Source organism: Convolutriloba macropyga, chromosome 15, assembly GCF_964194025.1.
Source record: "Convolutriloba macropyga chromosome 15, txConMacr16.3, whole genome shotgun sequence".
Lineage (NCBI taxonomy): Eukaryota > Metazoa > Xenacoelomorpha > Acoela > Convolutidae > Convolutriloba > Convolutriloba macropyga.
In genome coordinates this window covers 29,376,190-29,398,946 of record NC_134482.1, presented here as the reverse complement: position 1 = coordinate 29,398,946, position 22,757 = coordinate 29,376,190, and the positions used below count along the sequence as shown (strand labels likewise).

At 36.6% G+C, this 22,757-nt stretch overlaps 1 protein-coding gene across 1 annotated transcript; it reads right to left on the bottom strand.

Moving 5' to 3' along the window:
* Positions 1–889: 889 nt before the first annotated feature.
* LOC142353969 (broad substrate specificity ATP-binding cassette transporter ABCG2-like) lies at positions 890–22,731 on the bottom strand. The gene is made up of 4 exons (XM_075406206.1): positions 22,352–22,731; positions 3,614–3,873; positions 2,204–2,746; positions 890–1,952 (listed from the first exon to the last, which is right to left on the bottom strand). The coding sequence occupies exons 1-4, from the start codon at positions 22,660–22,662 to the stop codon at positions 1,057–1,059; spliced, it is 2,010 nt and encodes a 669-aa protein (XP_075262321.1). The 5' UTR covers positions 22,663–22,731; the 3' UTR covers positions 890–1,056.
* Between the last annotated feature and the right edge of the window lie 26 nt (positions 22,732–22,757).

The following is a 22,757-nucleotide window of genomic DNA, read 5'->3' as shown; positions in this document are numbered from 1 at the left end:
AAATCTCTAAATTCTACTGTAAAATATCATTTTGTTATTCTCTCATTTTTGAGACATTAATTCTTTTACTTAGTTAAAAACGCTTTTTATTCCGCTTGCGAAAGTCCATAACCCAACATGAACTAAAGTTTTGTGGGTCTGGTGGATCTTCACGAAATGCATATTGAAGAAAATCTGAGTGACATAACTGTCTGTCAAAATTATAGAGACGCTTTTCCGTCAATCAGAAAGCCGAAAGCTAAACTGAAGCACTGCTAGTCATTTTATGTTAATTAAATCTTCACTCAGACGATCAAATGTGATTTTCTGCTAAAACATTATCATGGTTCCTATTTGCTCTTTTTACACCAGCCTGCATGGCGAAATAGTTGAGACAGAAACTGCTGAGATGTTGTTACGGCTTTCCTCAGAACTGGGAACAACCCTGAAGGAAGTCCAAGATGTTGCCAGTGAATTTTGACAAGCCATAGCTTCTAAAAAACGCAGACGGGAAAAGGCAAATGCTCAAATTTGAACCAAATGAACATGGCATGCGCCAATAATTTTATTAAAAAAATTTGCTGCACCAGTCGATTTGTCAACCCTGGTTAAATTTATCAAAAAAAAAAAAACAAAATAAAACAATTTTGAAAAAAAAAAAGAAATATTTGCGAGAATGTCAATTTAGTATTGTGAGTTCAATACAAAGGAAAATTTTGTATTTTTCGAGTTCAGCCACATTAAAATTGTTGGTTTCGTAGGTTTAAAAACAGAACAAATTATCGCAAGGAACTGTTTGATTGTAGCAACAATCTTGCAAGGTCTTATTGGATAGGATTTGTGTAAAAAAAACTGTTAACCTCAACTTGACCTTCGAATACTTTTACTTTCTTTTAGTGTCGATGTGATCAAGTTCTGCTCAAGTACGTGTTATAAGGCAATATATTTATGTGACGAATAAATTCAAACGTTACTGTCCTTAAAGTTGATCAGCTAGCTGCGGTGGCAATATGAAGATCGCACAATTTTTGTTTTTCAATAAACATTTGCAATTTTGTTTCTAAAATTTGTAACTCATCATTTTCTCTTCTTTAAAGTGAGAAGTTTGCCGAATGACATAATAATGATGACAGCCCAAATCACCACGACCATTCCAAGGTTGAACCACTTTTCCTCCCCTTTATATGGCATATCCTGGTCATCCAACAGGTCCCGACCAGACACACAAATATTCCCTGACAAAGTAGTCCCGTTCTCTAATTTGAATGACCTCTCCCCACAAAAGTTCGCTGGCCCAATTATAGGAATGCTAAGGCAATTAATGCCGTACCTCACGATGCTTATGTACTGAAGCCAAGATAGTCCTTTAGAAACTGACGCAATGTTAACCATCAAACCAGCAAAGAGAAATGAAAGGATCAAAGTCTTCGACATCAAGTTTGCAGCCATTGAGACGTCATTGAGAGCGATGCTGAAGAGACATGCAATTGCGCTTGAACACATACATAAAACAATTCCGGTTAGAATCGAAAATATGTAAATTCCAAAATCGCTGGGAAGTCCTGCCATCCAGTAAAAAAAGTTTACAAACAACAAGGTGGGCAAAAATTGCATCAACAGCATGTCAGATAACATCTTCGAAACAAAAAAGGCGAAATAACTGTAATAACCGTTCGATAATTCGTGCATAAATATAGCCCGGCCTCTGATAAATATCTCAACTGCAGCAATATTTTGAAAGCAAAGTATCATCACAGCGTTTATCAGAGCTCCGAAGTAGTTTTGGAAGCCAGTGCCGGTTAGTTGGAGGTCAAACCAGACAATTCCACAGACCAGACCACTCGCAATTGCCACAATTGGAGGCAGAAAACAGGCTTCTGGATTGCGTACAAAGTCTTTAACCTGTCGCTGCATGAGAAATAAAACTTGCAAGATGAAGCCGACACTGAAATTGTTTTTATTTTTGTTTCGGAACAATAGTGCCATTTATTGTATAATGTGTTGTTTCTCTAGAAATATCTAACACGCTCTAATAAAAAGTCAGCATAATTTTGTAATATCTGCATTTTATAATCAGATTACTAGCAAACTCATAGAAAAAGAGGGTGACAAGTAAAAAGTAGCAGGTGAGCATTGGGGGGGGGGGGGGGGGGGCTTAAACGTTTCAACATCACTAAGATGCTGGGTCCGAAACAAAAAAGATCCCTGAAATTTTTCGGAGAAATCTGTTCCAGTTTATAATTCTGGCTCAGAGACAGAATTTGATCACATTCAGAGAGCATTTGTAGCGCCTCGGCTGAATCTTGGAACATCTTGGGCAAATTTTTCTTATCAATAACTTCTTCTTCGTCGTGGTCACTATTGGGGTAACTTACAACAATCTGGTCTGATTTGAATGACGTCACAATGTCGCCTCTTCGATCGTTGTCAAATTTCATAGCCAGATTATCACGTCCCGAATTCTGTAACACTTCACCGCTGTCACTGTTTTCCATGATAATGTCCAGGAAAAAGTCAGCTGGGTTATTGTGAGACTCGCAAATTAGACCCAAATTAGCGAAGTATCTAAGGGCATGTTGTGCCTTCCCGTGATAGACTGTTTGGCCGAAACAGGACAAGAGGTGCAGTTTGTCGAACATAGTGTATATGTATAATCGTGGCTGGTCGATGTTGAATATGATCGTACAGCCTCTGTTGTCGGCTAATTGACGCAGACTGCTCATCACAGAGTAGGACATGTACGCATCAAGGCCAGTTGTTGGTTCATCTTAAAACATATCTGTCCACATGACATAAAAGAAGTAGTTGGGCACGCCCGGGTTGACAAAAAGTTGTAATCATAAAACTTTCATATTATGGACCATTGACTTCAGAATTGAAAAAAAGTTTTAGGAAATTGGCATGACTAATGACATTTTATGAAAGTTCTGTGACTACAACTTTTCATAGACGCCATATTATGAAGTTGTAATTGTATAATTTTTTGAATTATTGGGTCAACCCGGGCGCTTTGTTAAATATAAAGTTAGCCTATGACAGTATTAAAAACCCTAAAAGCTCCCCAGGTCTAGAATTAAATTTAATAAAAAAAAGGGTTTTAAAGTCAAGTTGGGGTACAATATATACCACCAATGCACGGTGTAGGAGCTAAATTCAATTTGTTTAAGTCCATTTAAATTTTTCTCATCAACAAACTTACATCGCAGCAAGAAAATTCCTTTATTAAATATCATTTAAGCACACTCTTAATAACGTGCAGGTAAATTTACCTTAAATTTCAGGTAAGTTTACCTGAACTGTGCATGTATTTTGGCGTTCCTGCACATTACCTGCACGGTACCTGATGAACATACCTGCAATTGCAGATAATTTTACCTGAAAGGTGCATGTAGTCCCCTTGCACAACTTACATGAAATTTACCTGAAACTATATATCATTTGGGTCTCTGAGTGAAAATTTTGCATAGTAGTTTCCGTTCACATGCCAATAGTTTCAATATAAACAAAATGTAAACGCGGCATGTTCAGAATAATATTTTCTAAGGAAACGAAATTATTCGAGCAACTTTATTGAGTTATTTTTAGATTACTGATCCCTATCATCGGCCAAAGCTATATACATTGATGTGCTTGCCTAAAAAGAGGATTTGAGGTTGTGTTATCATCTCTGTGGCCAGATGACACCTCTTCTTTTCTCCTCCTGAGACACCTTTTATCAGCTCAGTTCCCAATCGGGTGTCTGCACACTTGTCCAAGTTCAGCTCACTCAGAAGGTCTCTCACAATCTCGTCTCTCTCTTTAGCACTAGAAGTCTTCAATCTTAAATTGGCAGCGAATATGATGTTCTCTTTCACAGTAAGAGAACCGAAGACAACATCGTCTTGCACCACGTAGCTAAAAACGAAACTCCTCATGTTCTTGGGTCGAGGTTTGGTAAAAAAAATTAATGTAATATTAGCGGTGAATAGCGGCGTGGCGGGGAATTTTTTTTCTGCTGGTAGCGGTGATAAAAACTTTTCACCTAAAAAGTTTTTTTCACCGCGTTCACCGCATTGAGTGTAAATCTTACACTTTTTACTCAAAATCACCACAAATCTTACATCTTTTAGCGGTGACACCTCGACCCGGGCTCCTTAAGATCATCCTCGACCGAAAGCGCCCATGGCAACCTTCCCGGGTCGAGGTTTTTGGGTAAAATTTTGTAAGAAATGCGGTGAATGCGGTGAATTTTTGTAAGAAATGCGGTGATTGCGGTGAGTGCGGTGAAAATAAATATTTCACCGCATTTCACCGCATTTCTTACAAAAAATTCACTGCATAGTTCACTGCATTTTTTACAAAGGTTCACCGCAACGACTTTTGTGGCAAAAAAATGTAAGAAATGCGGTGAAAGCGGTGAATGCGGTGAAAAAAAAAATAATTCACCACAATTCACCGCATTTCTTACAATGATTCAACGCGAAATTCACCGCATTTCTTACAAAAACTCACCGAATATGATTTCCAAAGTTTACTCAATCTGATTTAAGTTCACAAGAAATTGCAAAGATGTAAGTGACAGTTGGTGCAGTGGACTAAGCAGTGGAAGGCATGCATGAGGTCAGACCCGTGTGGGGACGTTTCTTTTTTGTAACAATACTGAAAACGCGGTGAAAATAAGTAATTCACCGCGATTCACCGCATTCACCGCATTCACCGCAAAAAGATGTAAGAAATACGCGGTGAAAATTATTTTTTTTCACCGCATTTCACCGCATTTCTTACGAAAATTCACCGCCAAACCTCGACCCGGGTAGGTTCAGATGCCGATCATATGAAAGGGCACGTAAAGTCCAATAGGTAATTCCCCATATCCCTAATTACATGGGAAAAATTACAGGTAAATTAAGCCCAGTGGCTTTTCAAACTTCGATCGACGGCTGTTTTCATAATTAAACAACGCACGGACTTTTCATACCTCATATTGGTAGAAAACGATCCTATTTTTGTTGTTCAAACTTTTTCAATTGATCTGATAAATAGGTTTAAATAATCTCTTTTTGCCTAGAAAAGTAGTTGAAAGAGCTTATGCAGAGCTATGCTGCAAAACATCCTCACTTATAAGCATTTGTTGAGAGGTCGTTAAAAAATTATACAATAATAAGTTTTGTCGAAATAGGTAAGATATAGCAACGTTGTTGATCAACTGTTACTAACCCGAGTATCCGGAAATTGATGAAAACGTTTGGAACGTTTTTGAAATAATGTATTATGGCTGTCTCTTGACAGCCTTCACCATTCACCAATCAAAATTGGTGCAAATTTGCACTCGGAAGTAAGTCAAGATAACAACATATCTTTGTACATCTGTTCTAAATAGCCCTTCAAGCTAAAATTACATTAGCAATTTTGAAAGGATTTCCACTTTTAATTGCGAGTGTTGTGAACTGTTCCTGTTTCATCTACATGTAATTTAAACTATAAGGGAAAATGCCAAAAGTTTTAACATGTAAATTGTAACGGTTCCGATAATAACTTTTAAAGAGAATGAATGAAAACAATCATTTGTCTGTATGGAGAGACAAAAAGGCCAAATGACATCAACAAAGCATAGAAGTTTCATATCAATTAAATTTATTCAATAATGCATTAAGGTCGACTGCAGATTATTCAATAAATTACCCGATGGGCAACGCGAAAAGCAAATACTTCATGTATTCGATATGAGTCCCGTGTTCCACATTTCCCGGATCAGGAAAAAACTTTTACAAAAAGTAGCAACCAATTATGATTTCTTATAGCGAATATAGTATGCTTGGGCAATGACAAAAAAACTCACCAGTGAAATCTGCAACTTTATTTTGAATATGCTATAAGCTTGCGAAAATCAGATTTTAAGGGAGTTTGCTCCTGCAAATCGGCTTGAAATGTTCTCAAGTACATGGTCAGAGTGTTAACTATATGAAAACTCCAGAGTTCAAAAATTGTGATTCAAAATCTACTAAGTTCGTGATTTTTGTCGTAACTAAATTAACTGTAAACACTGCTGTACATAATCTATAGGGATTTGATGTGCGAGTTGATATATTAACAAATATTCTTTAATATGCGGATCGTTTTTCATAAGGTTTATGAACAAAACGAACGTGCCATTCAAAATAAGAATTTGTTAGGACCCCAAAACTGATTCCTCCGTGCGCTCCGTTTTTAAATGTACAGGAGGTTTTCAGAAAGATACGAGACCGTATAACCAGTGAACGAATCTGATGATATACTGCAGGGGAAAAAACTCTGAGATAAAACTGGCGACGCCAAGGTCGCGTTCAGGTTCAAAATAGTACCTCTGACGGACTCAACGACTGACGTTGTCGTTGCGAGTGGAGTTTTATACCTGTCTTCTAGATATCAAGTGCTCGGCATCGTACCCTTCTCGGGTCTTTGTGTACGTTTGCCGGCTGTGCGTCCTGATAAAGTGCAATTTGCATTTGGGCTGCTGATATGCGCGTCCACAAAATCGAAAAATTTTAGCATGCGTGTTTAACCGATAAATCAGGGTGGATACCCGTGACTTGGAGTTCCTCTTCGTCCAACGGTCGGGAGCTGCTATCTGACTTCATGATTCAAATTGCGTTTTCCTGTTGATGTCTCTTTGATTTGAAGAGCTCCTTGTACGTTGGATTTCATTGTCTGCTTTTACCATCGGTTGCACTTTGCTTCATCTTTGCAATAATATGCCCCCAGTATTCTGCTTTGGAGTTTTTTAGCGTGGGAATTACGTCAATATAAGTAAAGTTTCTGACAAGATTGTCCAGACGCCGCTCAGAATACATCGCTAGAGCAATTTATCGCTCCTCTGTGGTACCGAACTGCACAATTCTTTACCCATAACCGCTGTTAGTCCTGTTTCTAATATTTACAAAATGGATGCCGTCGATTGAAAAACCGTTTCCCGTGATAGAAGTTCAAAAATCTGTCCAATTAGTTTTCGCTTCGTTTTTTTTGGCCCACTTTTCTTGCAATTGCAATCCAATTGAACTACTCTGTTCGGGGGTTGGATTGCTCTAATCATTTAGATTTGGGTATCTTCTACCAAGCTTTGGATGTTTTTTTAATATGATCTGGTGCCTTAAATTGGTTCCACCTTGTTGACTTCGATCTTCTCATCAGTTTTGTAATCAATGTCATTGCAGTAATCGTCCGGTTTTAGCTTATTATCGTTCACTGGTCCTGTCTCGAAACAAAATTTGTTAATGGTAGTAACATCTTTGCAATAATATGCCCCCAGTATTCTGCTTTGGAGTTTTTTAGCGTGGGAATTACGTCAATATAAGTAAAGTTTCTGACAAGATTGTCCAGACGCCGCTCAGAATACATCGCTAGAGCAATTTATCGCTCCTCTGTGGTACCGAACTGCACAATTCTTTACCCCTAACCGCTGGTAGTCCTGTTTCGATTATGAAGATTCCGATCCGATATTATGTTTTATAATGCGGTTTTTGGATGCGACCAATGTACGTCATGAAAGGGGTTAAATTTGATTGAAAATAAGTAGTTGGTGGGTTATTATGTCTCTAACCGCTATCGGACAGTTAGTATTGAATTGTTAATAGTTTTTTGAGGTTTAAAGCAGGCAAGTGTCAAACTGATTGTCTGGATCATTCCTTCTTCAAAACCGATTGCCAATGATTGTTCACAGGTAATTCTAGTTTGTTAATGTCATGCGTTTTACAGAAGTGTTGGAACGTTTTATCGATTACACTCGGTGCCTGATCGACTCTGATGTTTCTTGATACTCTGTGAGTGTAAAGGTAATCTTCTTCAAAATGCCTTATGTAAACCCGAGCATAATTTTTTCGCCAGAAATATAATTAAGTGGTGGATTGACATTAATACTTAAAATTTTAGATATTGATCATCCAATATTTTTCTGGTTAAATCTAGTATATCTCTTGTATTTCTTTTTTTGCACTTTGTATTTTTCCAAGCGTTCGAATTCACATATAATTATTATTAATTTTAAATTCTTACCTACCAATGTACATGACGCGCTTTCTGCAATTCTAGCAAGAAAATTTTGAGAATTGTTTGGCCACCAGGCATCAGACTTTCCGCGGCTACCGGGAATTGCGTCTTTCCTTGTATATGGGGCTGGCTACTTTGTAGTCCAAACACCTGCCGCCGTGTCTAACGCGTAGGTCTTTCCGGGAAAAATTGAAATATTTAAGAGTTCTCTGCAGCTCTGCGCCTTTCTACCTACCACACAATCGCGTATCTCTTTCAACACAGAATCTTTCTTTGTAATGGCTGCTATAAAATTATCTTTAAAGACTTTATGTGGAATGTTGAGAAACTCGCTCTCCTTTGACGTGTTCTCCGATGTGTTAGCCATATTGCAGGATCTAGTGCTGTATGTCTTCCTAAACAAGACGTGAGGTTCGAATTCGACCGTTGACTTCAGCTGCTTTGAAGTTTTGCGATGTTCTTCGTTTCTTAGTTCCGTATTGCAGAAATGGTTTCTGCTTTTCGCAAATTTTTTATCTAGTATTTTTCATTCTTTTTGAAGGACGCGAAGAACCTATTAAGGAAATGTTAACTTTCAGTAATAGGGAGGGGTTTTTGAATTGAGTTAACAAAAACACTACGTGATGATCCGGCAAATTTTAATGATGGAAATAAAACTTTGGAAAAAAACTATGTGAGTTAATTGTATGATTTCGAGTCACGATATAAAAAAAGTTTAAATTATGAAGTAAAATCATTTGAAATAATTGTTAAGATAGACAGTAAAGGCAAAAAACGAGTTCGATTTTCGCTTCAATTTTTCTGGGCTATTAAGTGTGTGACTTTCTCTATAAATAGTTATCACTCAATCGTCGTGTTTCTTTCCGCTAATAATCAATTGCAGCTTTCTTTACTTCGAATTATTTCATTCGGTTGTTAACTTTGCCGAAAGTTGTTCATAGCTGAAACTTTGATCATATTGATTTTTGATAACAACAAATTCGTCAACGTACACTGAATTTTTGCGTGCTGTTCCGCAAAGCTACGGGTTTATATAGTCTAAAAACTCTATATCTGAACATGAAAATGGTTAAACATCAAAAATGTAATGAATGAGCCCTTCGATAAAAAGTGTTAAACGTTTTTGATATGTTTTCTTAATTTGGTTTGGCTTAAATAGCGAAAGTAGTTTGATTATCAGTGGACACTCTTATATTATTTCCGTAGAGGTGTTGTTTATTTTGTTTTAATCATTGACGCTATTTTTCTGTTCGCAAACGTTTCAGAAGCAGGATGCGTAAGAAAAGATTTTAATCCAATGTGTGTTTGCTGTTCAAGGACACCATCGACACATTCTGTAGAAACATTGCAACTGCCTCGCATGGTTAGCTGTGGATCAAAACTTTCATTTTCTGTAATATTTGCTATCTCCTTCCTAATCTTCTCAAAAGCTGTTGACGGATGTCTGACCACTGAATTTTGTTTCTTTTTTTAACAATTCATTGAAAGGATAACATAAATTGGTTTACTTAGGAAAAAACTTTGTTACGCGATGTAACGATACTATGAAAAACCTTATCTGAAAAAAATTTTAGGGCTCTAAGCTAAAAAAAATGCCATTGTTTTTGAATTTCGATTTTTAATTCTAGAGTTTGAGATGTGAAGTCCCAGCCAGTTAAGTTCCTGTTTTTCTAAATGACTTTTTGGCATGTTAGTTTGGAAGTTTTCCACGTTCGAAAGTTGCTCGAAGTTCCCGTGCGTCAAATTCAACTATGTGGTCTGTTCTTGAACCTTTCTTACAAAAATGGATATCTAACAAACAGTATATGTTATTCGGTGATGATACATTGCATATCAATGCTTTCTGGAATTCAGCCAGTTTATTGGAGAGTCCGTATAAACCATTTTGAAATCTAAAATAACCTGTAGTAACACCTCCAACGACGTCAAAAAATACAACGCGTTGAAATTTCTCGATCCAATGTCGGATGATTGTATTTCAGATCAATGCTGCTGAACCATACTTCTCCCAGGGAGGATTTGTTGATCGGGTTCCCTACTTTGTCCGGAATTTGATGTTTGGCACTTGATACTTGTTTTTGTGAATTGCTTTGTTGAGAACTTTTACTCTAAAGCAAGTTTTATAAATTTATAAATTTATCTACCTTAACCACACTTGTCATGTGAGAAATAAAAAAGTTGTCCGAACAATTTTCCAGTATTTCTATTTGAACTTCAGAAATTAACTCTATAAATTCCAATCTGACACGCTCCTCAAGGTGGATTGGTAGACACCTACTGTTTTGGAGATAAGACAATTGGCCGTCTGACTCTTGATATTAAGACGCGTGTTTTCGATACTGTTAGTAGTTTTCTGAGTTTGGTTTTTTCTACTTATTTTCAGTTTGATTGGGAATAAGTTTTTAATCCTCGTCGGGAACAGAACGCTGTCGGTAATAGATTTGTGTCGATCCTGCACAACCAACACCTTCCATGTGTTTACCTTCCAGCCGTTTGACTTAATAAGATATTGGATTGATGCATAGATATTACTTGAGACATCAAAAGTTTTCATTTCTATTTGTTTTTTTTCTGTTCCAATTGTGTTTGCGGAAGATTTCAGGTCCTTTTTGGTCAAACTTTTTTTATTGATTGTCTACGGGCTCTCCGAGCCGGCTAATTTCTCCGAATCGTTGTTTCCGATTTTGATCTTCAAATTTTTAGGTTTGGTTAGTTGGCTATCATTTAATTTTAATACCGTATAATAGTCTTGACTCGGATGAATTTGACCAGCATTGCTGAAAAATTTTTGTATTCCCTGAGTGAAATCTTAGATGAGGCTTCTGCACTTATATCAATCACCTTTTTTACTTTTCTGTTGCAATAAATTTCAGTTTTGGTTGCCTCTAACCACTTCAACAAACTTTAGCAAAAAATTCTTTCAATTGCACAATTTTCATATTTGATTGTTTGCTGGAGAGCTTGGTTAATTATCCTTATAATAAGTTCATTAACGCTTCCTTAGTTCTTAGGGTTACTTATGTGGTTGAAGTTCAGTTGTTAAAATTTCTGTTGTTGCCTAGACTGAACTTCTTGTTCTGACCTCGTCCTCGCGTGTTAAATGACGAGGCTGAATTCATGTTAAAGAACTAAGATGGAAATAGAAAACTGGGAATACTTTCTATCACGATTCGATTGTGATTCTTTTTCTGAATATTTTCGCAATTCGTAGGACGCGTTCAGTCAAAACCTTCTCCTTCAACAGTTCTCGTTGTTGAATATCACGACTTTTTATATCGAAGTTGAACGTATCTCCAATTATTTCCCATACTGAAAAGCTAAAAACTGCAATTTTCAGCTATTTCTTTATTTGCACCTAGAAATTCATCCAAAGGGTGATCTTTGGGCTGTATTTGACTCTATATTCTAAAGCTATCAATTGTATCTTTCTGTCTGTCTGATTAATATTCCTGCAACAAAAACCATAAGTCTCTAACTTCGATGTTTCCGCTGTTTTGTTGTGGTCCCGTCAATTTTGTGATATAAAATCGTATTTTCCTATGCTTAGGATCAACAGTGAACTTCCTTTCCGATGTGCCATTTTCCAAGTGTTATCGCCCCACAGTATTCTCATCTCTGTGGTTCTACCACATCTATTTTCCCAATTTGCCTTTTGTTGAATGTTTCGAACTTGTCTTTTGCGTTCGAACGTCGGGGTTTGGTTGAGGATTTGTTCCCATTGTATCAGATCCAATGGATGCAACATTTTTTTGGAATATGTCAAAAAAGTGCGCCGAGGTCAATGTTTTCTTCGCTCATAACGCGTAAATATTCCTTTTTAGGCAGGAGACAGGTGGCTCTGAAGATTGTCTTACCCGAAATGCTCAACGGTGTTCTCAGGTTTTTTTTTGATTGCGGCAAGTCGTGAACTATTTGTGTTTCCTCACACACGGATCGAGTATCGTCTACATTGAATTTATACTAGTAGGAATAAATAGTGAAGTAATACAACGTGTAAGTTGTAACGGAACTTTTAAAGAGATTGAATGAAAACAATCTTTTTTTCTGTATGGACAGTCAAAAGGCCAACAGACATCAACATGGCGTAGGGGTTACATATCAAAAAGGTCATGCAATATGCGTTATGTTCACCTGCAATTTATAGAATAAGTAACCCTAAGTCTCGTATACCACAGACAGAAAATTCAATTGCAATCTACATAATATTAATGTCAAACATAAATAATTCTTTAGCCGAATAGCTAAAGTGGGAAATATTTATTGTGAGTTATAATAACAAATATTGGCAAATGAAAATAGCTAATTTTCAACTAGTGTTAACAAACCCCTGCAGAGGACATCCATGGCTTCCAGCCGTCAGGAATAAGTTAATATCATTCGAAAAAAAAGAAGATTCTTATCGCCAAATTATTGCCCAATGTAAGTGAAAACCAAAGTAGGGTTTAGATTAATCATGGTCAGTGACGACATGTCGATCTGCAGTTTTCTCCTTGCAAAAAACGGTCGTTCATATCTTCTCATTTGTTGAAACATAAACAGGCAAATGTCGGAAGAATTGCTCTCGAACGACAGGCGAGGCTTTTTAATTCAGGATCTAGCCTAAATCCTTTTTTCTTTATGGGTTACAAGAAAACCGGTTCCCCCAACGGGATTGGAACCACTGACCTCGCGCTCCACAGGCACCCTTACTAACCACTGCGCTAAGAGTAACTTGTCTTTTTCTATACTGCAACCGATTTTATATTAGCAACAAGCTTTACCTTGGAGTGATAGCAATAGAGATCACTCAAAAATGATGAACTAAAGCGTAAAAAAGTCACTTGAGAAGTCAAAGGATGATCTAGAAGAACTGCGCAAAAATTTCAGGAGAAAAGTTCGCATAAAAAAGACACACACGTTTACAATAATTTCTATGTACTTCGTTCAAGAGCAATTAAACACGGTATATCCATACTCAAAATTTGTCCTACGCTAAGGAACGTCCTTCTGGTTATTAATACATTCGATAAAAGTCTTTTCTGGGTTTTTTGTAAAATTTTTTTGGCAGACGCACTGTGAAAAACGCTTTTGAGCAGCAACAACTTTAACTTTGATTCACAATTTCAAATATTCTAAACTACAAACTGGTTGGTTTTCTTGTTGATTGTTTATTTGTGCCGGAAAATAATGAGTGTTTCTTAGCGACTACATAAATGAAACACAATTTTCTGACTTTTTTAGTTTCCGTTTTCGCTTAATCTGGTTTTAGAAAATTTTACGTTGTAAGAAATTAGCAAATTTCACAAATTATTCAGAAGTCATGCAAGACAATGCTCTAATATTTATTATCTCCTTCCTATTCTTCTCAAAAGCTTTTGACGGATGTCTGACCACTCAAATTTGCTTCTTTTTTTAACAATTCATTGAAAAGTTAACATAAATTGGTTAACTTAGGAATAAACTTTGTTACGCGATGTAACGATACTATGAAAAACCTTATCTGAAAAAATTTTTTAGGGCTCTAAGATAAAAAAGATGCCATTGTTTTTGAAATTCGATGTTTAAATCTAGAGTTTGAGATGTGAAGTCCCAGCCGGATAAGTTCCTGTTTTGCGAAATGACTTTTTGGCAGGTTAGTTTGGAAGTTCTCCACGTTCGAAAGTTGCTCGAAGTTCTCTTGCGTCAAATTCAACTATGCGGTCTCTTCTTGAACCTTGCTTAAAAAATGCATATCAGTCTATGTTAAAAAACAGTATATGTTATTCGGTGATGATACAGTGCATATCAGTGCTTTCTGGAATTCAGCCATTTTATCGGAGAGTCCGTATAAACCATTTTGAAATCTAAAAGAACCTGTACTAACACCTCCAACGACGTCAAAAAATACAACGCGTTGAAATTTCTCGATCCAATGTCGGCTGATTGTATTTCAGATCAATGGTGCTGAACCATACTTCTCCCAGGGGGGGTTTGTTGATCGGGTTCCCTACTTTGTCCGGAATGTGATGTTTGGCTTTTGATACTTGTTTTTGTGAATTGCTTTGTTGAGAACTTTTACTCTAAAGCAAGTTTTATAAATTTATCTATCTTAACCACACTTTTCATGTGAGAAATAAAAAAGTTGTCCGAACAATTTTCCAGTGTTTCAATTTGACCTTCAGAAATTAAATCTATAAATTCCAATCTGACACGCTCCTCAAGGTGGATTGGTAGACACATACTGTTTTCGAGATAAGACAATTGGCCGTTTGACTCTTGATATTAAGACGCGTGTTTTTGATACTGTTATTAGTTTTTCTGAGTTCGGTTTTTTCTACTTATTTTCAGTTTGATTGGGAATAAGGTTTCAATCCTCGACGGGAACAAAACGCTGTCGGTAATAGGTTTGTGTCGATCCTGCACAACCAACACCTTCCACGTGTTTACCTTCCAGCCGTTTGACTTAATAAGATATTGTATTGATGCAAAGATATTACTTGAGACATCAAAAGTTTTCATTTCTATTTGTTTTTTTTTTCAGTTCCAATTGTGTTTGCGGAAGATTTCAGGTCCTATGTGGTCAAACTTTCTTTATTGATTGTCTGCGGACCCTCCGAGCCGACTAATTTCTCCGAATCGTTGTTTCCAATTTTGATCTTCAAATTTTTAGGTTTGGTTAGTTGGCTGTCATTTAATTTTAGTACGGTATAATAGTCTGACTCGGATGAATGTGACCAGCATTGCTGAAAAACTTGCGTATTCCCTGAGTGAATTCTTAGATGAGGCTTCTGTACTTATATCAATCACCTTTTTTACTTTTCTGTTGCATTAAATTTCAATTTTGGTTGTCTCTAACCACTTCAACAAACTTTAGCAAAAAATTTCTTCTTTTGCACAGTTTTCATATTTGATTGTTTGCTGGAGAGCTTGGTTAATGATCCTTATAATAAGTTCATTAACGCTTCCATAGTTCTTAGGGTTACATATGTGGTTGAAGTTCAGTTGTTAAAGTTTCTGTTGTTGCCTAGACTGAACTTCTTGTTCTGAACTTGTCCTCGCGTGTTAAATGACGAGTCTGAATTCATGTTAAAGAACTAAGATGGAATAAGAAAACTGGGTTTACTTTCTATCACGATTCGATTGTGATTCTTTTTCTGAAGAATTTCGCAATTCGTGGGGCGCGTTCAGTCAAAACCTTCTCCTTCAACAGTTCTCGTCGTTGAATCTCACGACTTTTTATATCGAAGTTGAACGTATCTCCAATTGTTTCCCATACTGAAAAGCTAAAACCTGCAAATTTCAGCTATTTCTTTAATTGCACCGTGAAATTCATCCAAAGGGTGATCTTTGGGCTGTATTTGACTCTACATTCTAAAGCTATCAATTGTATCTTTCTGTATGTCTGATTAATATTCCTGCAACAAAAACCATAAGTTTCTAACTTCGATGTTTCCGCTATTTTGGTGTGGTCCTGTCAATTTCGTGATATAAAATCGTATTTTCCTATGCTTGGGATCAACAGTGAACTTCTTTTCCGGTCAGCCATTTTCCAAGTCTTATCGCCCCACAGTATTCTCATCTCTGTGGTTCTACCACATCTATTTTCCCAATTTGCCTTTTGATGCATGTTTCGAGCTTGTCTTTTGCCTTTGATCGTCGGGGTTGGGTTGAGGATTTTTTCCCATTGCATCAGCTCCAATGGAGGTGACATTTTTTGGAATATATCAAAAAGTTTGCCGAGGTCAATGTTTTCCTCGCTCACAACGCGTAAATACTCCTTTTTAGGCAGGAGACAGGTGGCTCTGAAGATTGTCTTACCCGAAATGCTCAACGGTATTCTCAGGTTTTGTTTTGATTGCGGCATGTCGTGAACTATTTGTGTTTCCTCACACACGGATTGAGTATCGCCTACATTGAGTTTATACTAGTAGGAATAAGTAGTGAAATATTACAACGTGTAAGTTGTAACGGAACTTTTAAAGAGATTGAACGAAAACAATCTTTTTTTTTCTGTATGGACATTCAAAAGGCCAACAGACATCAACATGGCGTAGGGGTTACATATCAAAAAGGTCATGCAATATGCGTTATGTTCACCTGCATAACCCTAAGTCTCGTATACCACAGACAGAAAATTCAATTGCAATCTACATAATATTAATGCAAACCATAAAAAATTCTTTAGCCGAATAGCTAAAGCGGGAAATTTAATTGTGAGTTATAATTACAAATATTGGCAAATGAAAATAGCTAATTTGCAACTAATGTTAACAAACCCTTGCAGAGGAAATACTGAACTGTGGACATCCATGGCTTCCAGCAGTCAGGAATAAGTTATAATCATTCGAAAAAAAGAAGATTCTTGTCGCCAAATTTTGCCCAATGTAAGTGAAAATCAAAGTAAGGTATAGATTAATAATGGTCAGTGACGACACATTGATCTGCGGTTTTCTCCTTGCAAAAAATTGTCGTTCAAATCTTCTCATTTGCTGAAACATAAACAGGCAAATGTCGGAAGAGTTGCTCTTGAACGACAGGCGAGGCTTTTTAATTCAGGGTCTAGCCTAAATCCTTTTTTCTTTATGGGTTACAAGAAAACCGGTTCCCCCAACGGGATTCGAACTACTGACCTCGCGCTCCACAGGCACCCTTAATAACCACTGCGCTAAGAGTAACTTGACCAGTCAAATTTGCTTCTTTTTTTAACAATTCATAAATTAAATAAATTGGTTAACTTAGGAATAAACTTTGTTACGCGATGTAACGATACAATGAAAACCTTATCTGAAAAAATTTTTTAGGGCTCTAAGTTAAAAAAAATGCCATTGTTTTTGAAATTCGATGTTTAATTCTAGAGTTTGAGATGTGAAGTCCCAGCCAGTTAAGTTCCTGTTTTGCGAAATGAATTTTTGGCAGGTTAGTTTGGAAGTTTTCCACGTTCGAAAGTTGCTCGAAGTTTTCTTGCGTCAAATTTAACTATGTGGTCTCTTCTTGAACCTTGCTTAAAAAATGGATATCAGTCTATGTTAAAAAACAGTATATGTTATTCGGTGATGATACAGTGCATATCAGTGCTTTCTGGAATTCAGCCATTTTATCGGAGAGTCCGTATAAACCATTTTGAAATCTAAAGGAACCTGTACTAACACCTCCAACGACGTCAAAAAATACAACGCGTTGAAATTTCTCGATCCAATGTCGGCTGATTGTATTTCAGATCAATGGTGCTGAACCATACTTCTCCCAGGGGGGATTTGTAGATCGGGTTCCCTACTTTGTCCGGAATGTCAAGTTTGGCACTTGATACTTGTTCTTGTGAATTGCTTTGTTGAGAACTTTTACTCTAAAGCAAGTTTTATAAATTTATCTATCTTAAACACACTTTTCATGTGAGAAATAAAAAGTTGTCCGAACAATTTTCCAGTTTTTCAATTTGACCTTCAGAAATTAACTCTATAAATTCCAATCTGACACGCTCCTCAAGGTGGATTGGTAGACACCTACTGTTTTCGAGATAAGACAATTGGCCGTCTGACTCTTGATATTAAGACGCGTGTTTTCGATGCTGTTAGTAGTTTTTCTGAGTTCGGTTTTTTCTACTTATTTTCAGTTTGATTGGGAATAAGTTTTTAATCCTCGTCGGGAACAGAACGCTGTCGGTAATAGGTTTGTGTCGATCCTGCACAACCAACACCTTCCACGTGTTTACCTTCCAGCCGTTTGACTTAATAAGATATTGTATTGATGCAAAGATATTACTTGAGACATCAAAAGTTTTCATTTCTATTTGTTTTTTTTTTCTGTTCCAATTGTGTTTTCTGTTCCAATTGTGAAGATTTCAGGTCCTATGTGGTCAAACTTTCTTTATTGATTGTCTACGGGCCCTCCGAGCTGGCTAATTTTTCCGAATCGTTGTTTCCGATTTTGATCTTCAAATTTTTAGGTTTGGTTAGTTGGCTGTCATTTAATTTTAACACGGTATAATAGTCTGACTTGGATGAATTTGACCAGCATTGCTGAAAAACTTTCGTATTCCCTGAGTGATTTCTTAGATGAGGCTTCTGTACTTATATCAATCACCTTTTTGACTTTTCTGTTGCATTAAATTTCAATTTTGGTTGTCTCTAACCACTTCTACAATCTTTAGCAAAAAATTCTTTCTATTGCACAGTTTTCATATTTGATTGTTTGCTGGAGAGCTTGGTTAATGATCCTTATAATAAGTTCATTAACGCTTCCATAGTTCTTAGGGTTACTTATGCGGTTGAAGTTCAGTTGTTAAAATTTCTTTTGTTGCCTAGACTGAACTTCTTGTTCTGACCTCGTCCTCGCGTGTTAAATGACGAGGCTGAATTCATGTTAAAGAACTAAGATGGAATTAGAAAACTGGGAATACTTTCTATCACGATTCGATTGTGATTCTTTTTCTGAAGAATTTCGCAATTCGTAGGGCGCGTTCAGTCAAAACCTTCTCCTTCAACAGTTCTCGTCGTTGAATCTCACGACTTTTTATATCGAAGTTGAACGTATCTCCAATTGTTTCCCATACTGAAAAGCTAAAACCTGCAAATTTCAGCTATTTCTTTAATTGCACCGTGAAATTCATCCAAAGGGTGATCTTTGGGCTGTATTTGACTCTACATTCTAAAGCTATCAATTGTATCTTTCTGTATGTCTGATTAATATTTCTGCATCAAAAACCATAAAACTCTAACTTCGATGTTTCCGACGTTTTTGTGTGTGTCATGTCTAATTTGTGATTTTAAATCGTATTTTCCTATGCTTAGGATCAACAGTGAACTTTCTTTCCGGTCTGCCATTTTCCAAGTCTTATCGCCCCACAGTATTCTCATCTCTGTGGTTCTACCACATCTAATTTCCCAATTTGCCTTTTGTTGCATGTTTCGAACTTGTCTTTTGCGTTCGAACGTTGGGGCTGGGTTGAGGATTTGTTCCCATTGTATCAGCTCCAATGGATGCGACATTTTTTTGGAATATGTCAAAAAAAATTTGCCGAGGTCAATGTTTTCTTCGCTCATAACGCGTAAATACTCCTTTTTCGGCAGGAGACAGGTGGCTCTGAAGATTGTCTCACCCGAAGTGCTCAACGGTGTTCTCAGGTTTTGTTTTGATTGCGGCATGTCGTGAACTATTTGTGTTTCCTCACACACGTTTCGAGCATCGTCTACATTGAAGTTATACTAGCAAGAATAAATAACGAAATATTACAACGTGTAAATTGTAAAGGAAGTTTTAAAGAGATTGAATGAAAACAATCTTTTTTTCTGTATGGACAGTCAAAAGACCAACAGACATCAACATGGCGTAGGGGTTACATATCAAAAAGGTCATGCAATATGCGTTATGTTCACCTGCAACTTATAGAATAAGTAACCCTAAGTCTCGTATACCACAGACAGAAAACTCAATTGCAATCTACATAATTTTAATGTCAACCATAAATAATTCGTAAGCCGAATTGCTAAAGTGGGAAATGTTTATTGTGAGTTATAATTAAAAATATTGGCAAATGAAAATAGCTAATTTGCAACTAATGTTAACAAACCTCTGCAGGGGAAATACTGAACTGTTGACATCCATGGTTTCCAGCGGTCAGGAATAAGTTATAATCATTCGAAAAAAAGAAGATTCTTGTCGCCAAATTTTGCCCAATGTAAGTGAAAACCAAAGTAGGGTTTAGATTTATAATGGTCAGTGACGACATGTCGATCTGCGGTTTTCTCCTTGCAAAAAATGGTCGTTCATATCTTCTCATTTGTTGAAACATAAACAGGCAAATGTCGGAAGAATTGCTCTTGAGCGACAGGCGAGGCTTTTTAATTCAGGGTCTAGCCTAAATCCTTTTTTCTTTATGGGTTACAAGAAAACCGGTTCCCCCAACGGTATTCGAACCACTGACCTCGCACTCCACAGGCACCCTTACTAACCAGTGCGCTAACAGTAACTTGTCTGCTTTCTATACTGCAACCGATTATATATTAGCAACAAGCTTTACTTTGGAGTGATAGCAATAGAGATCACTCAAAAACGATGAACTAAAGGGTAAAAAAGTCATTTGAGAAGTCAAAGGATGTTCTAGAAGAACAGCGCAAAAATGTCAAGCCAAAAATTTGCATAAAAAAGACACACACGTTTACAATAATTGCTATGTACTTCGTTCAAGAGCAATTAAACACTGTATATCCATACTCAAAATTTGTCCTACGCTAAGGAACGTCCTTCTGGTAATTAATACATTCGCCCCAAAGTCTTTTCTGGGTTTTTTGTAAAAGTTTTTTGGCAGACGCGTCTGAGCAGCAACAACTTTAACTTTGATTCACAATTTCAAATATTATAAACTTTAAACTGGTTGGTTTTCTTGTTGATTGTTTATTTGTGCCGGAAAATAATGAGTGGTTCTGTGTGACTACATAAATGAAACATAATTTTCTGACTTTTTTTATTTTCCGTTTTCGCTTAATCTGGTTTTAGAAAATTTTACGTTGTAAGAAATTAGCAAATTTCACAAGTTATTCGGAAGACGTGCAAGATAATGCTCTAAAAAACACGCGCACGCTATCAAAGAATCTTTTTTTCGAGCAGAAGAAACATTTTTCTTTTGCGAAACAAAATTTACCAAGCTCACTTGATACCATCTTCAGCACGAGAGAAGCTGAGTTTACTTTGAAAAGTCGCTCATTTAAAACCATGAAATTTACATATAGACTAAAAGAAACGTTGGAAAACTATGAGGGTTTGATCCCAATGGCTAATCTTTGAAATCTCTTTCAATATCGTGATTTATAATTTACAATGGCAGGGTAAATATGATTGAAAATTTTTTTGCAGAAATATCAAGCGTGATATTGCATACCATGTCTTCAAGTGTTATTGGTAGCATACTGGAAACAAATCCATATCTGAAGAATTAACGTTGAAAGTCAAACTTTGATAGATTGAATACAACTTTTAAAAACAGCAGTTTTCTTAGAAAACATTTCTCCTGTGTTTTCTGCACCAAAATGACCACAGCAGGCAACAATTATTGATCTGAACCTCTGAGATATTTTCCTGCAGGAAAAACTATGAGTTCATTTTTGAAAATCTCAGAGAAGATTTCCGTAAGTTTTGCTTTACGGACTAAAATCTTTGTCAAAAGCCGTCAAAAACTTTCAGGAAAAGACCATTTTTAACCACTTTTAGAATATAACGGATATTTGATACTTTTTTGACAGTTTTTGAACGTTATGGACAAGTCGTGGACCGATGTTCTAGAAGCCAATAAGACTGCGATCAAATACGCATTGTTTCGTAACATTAACGGCGAAAAGTTTTTATCTTATTTTTATGAGCGGTCAATGACGCTCATTGTCTAAACCACGGCTCAAAAGAGTGACTTAACTTTTGGAGGTCTTTGGTTTTTTGCACGAATCTTACAAGATAACTGTTCAACTAGCTAGATCTTGCAAGATAACCATTTTTTTGCAAGATTCTTTTAAGATATTGCAAGATAACCATCCGCACTGGACTGGTGTTCTTACGTTCGAAAAACAATTAAAACAAATATGTCTCAGAAAACATGGACGGGTTTTAAATGTTTTTAACAAAAGCGGTTAAATGATTTAGGCCTCGACTTGAAGAGACAATGCTCGACCAAAAAGTGGTATGAAAAGACCATGTTGGACTCAAACAGCCCATGAATAGACTTTGGTTGGACCTAATCGTTCAACTAGACTTTGACTCGACCGAAATTTTTGATGCTCAAATTTAGCTAGACCCTAATATGATGCTTAGTTTTACCTGGACCCAAGAAATTTACATTTGCACTGAAAATTGGCGCTTGCCTATAACGTAGTTAACGGGTTCTACCGTTCAAATTTTTCAATGTTCAATGAACTAAATCATAACACACAAAACTCATTGATGTTGAAAAGTCGATTGTTAGAGCTTTGGTAACTAGCTGATTTCAGCCGAACAAATTTGCTATATTGGTTAATTGCGAAAACTAATTTATCTTGAGAACCAATATTTCTTAAGATTTTCCGGCAAAATTCCGCCCGTTGCAACGCTTATTTGGTGTTGCTAGTAGGTGTTACACCTCTGCAAAAAGAATCATAGGAAAGTTAACTTTAATAATTTTGCAAACTGGGATCCTCGACTCATGAAAATACCATGCTCAACCTTAATTTTCTATGTAGAGACCTTATCTGGACCCAACAAAAGACTTTAATTCGACTTTAGCTAGGAGCTGGACCGTGTATTTATAGTCGATATTGGACCCCCTTACTAAAATTATAAAGTCTTTTCATAAGTTGTGGTCTAAACCCTGGTTAAAAAATGCAATTTCTTTAGAAAAATTTGTACGGCGCAATTTTCAGCAGAGGTGCTGTGAGAGTTTTCAATTTATACTCACCCAGTTAATTGTTTGAAGCACTTGGGGTACTCTCTCCCATTCAGTAGAACCTGTCCACTCACTTCATCAGGCCTCACGTCTCTTCTCTTAGCGAGCAAATCCAGTAAACTTGTTTTCCCACATCCACTGGGACCCATAATGGCATTTAGACCCGGCTCGAACACCCCACTAACATTGCGCAAGATTTTTTTCTGTTCTTTCTGTCGCTTGGGGCCAAATGCTGTTTCGTATTTCAGACCATGGAAAGATATCACACTGGCTTTCGATTGAGCTTCATTTTTGCTCGAGTATTCAATTTGATTTGAGCTCATGTTTAAGCTTTTGAATATTTTTAGACCATTAATTCAATTATACGGCAGAATATTGAGCTTTAATTTTCAGTAAACTTTGCCAAACTTTCATTTTT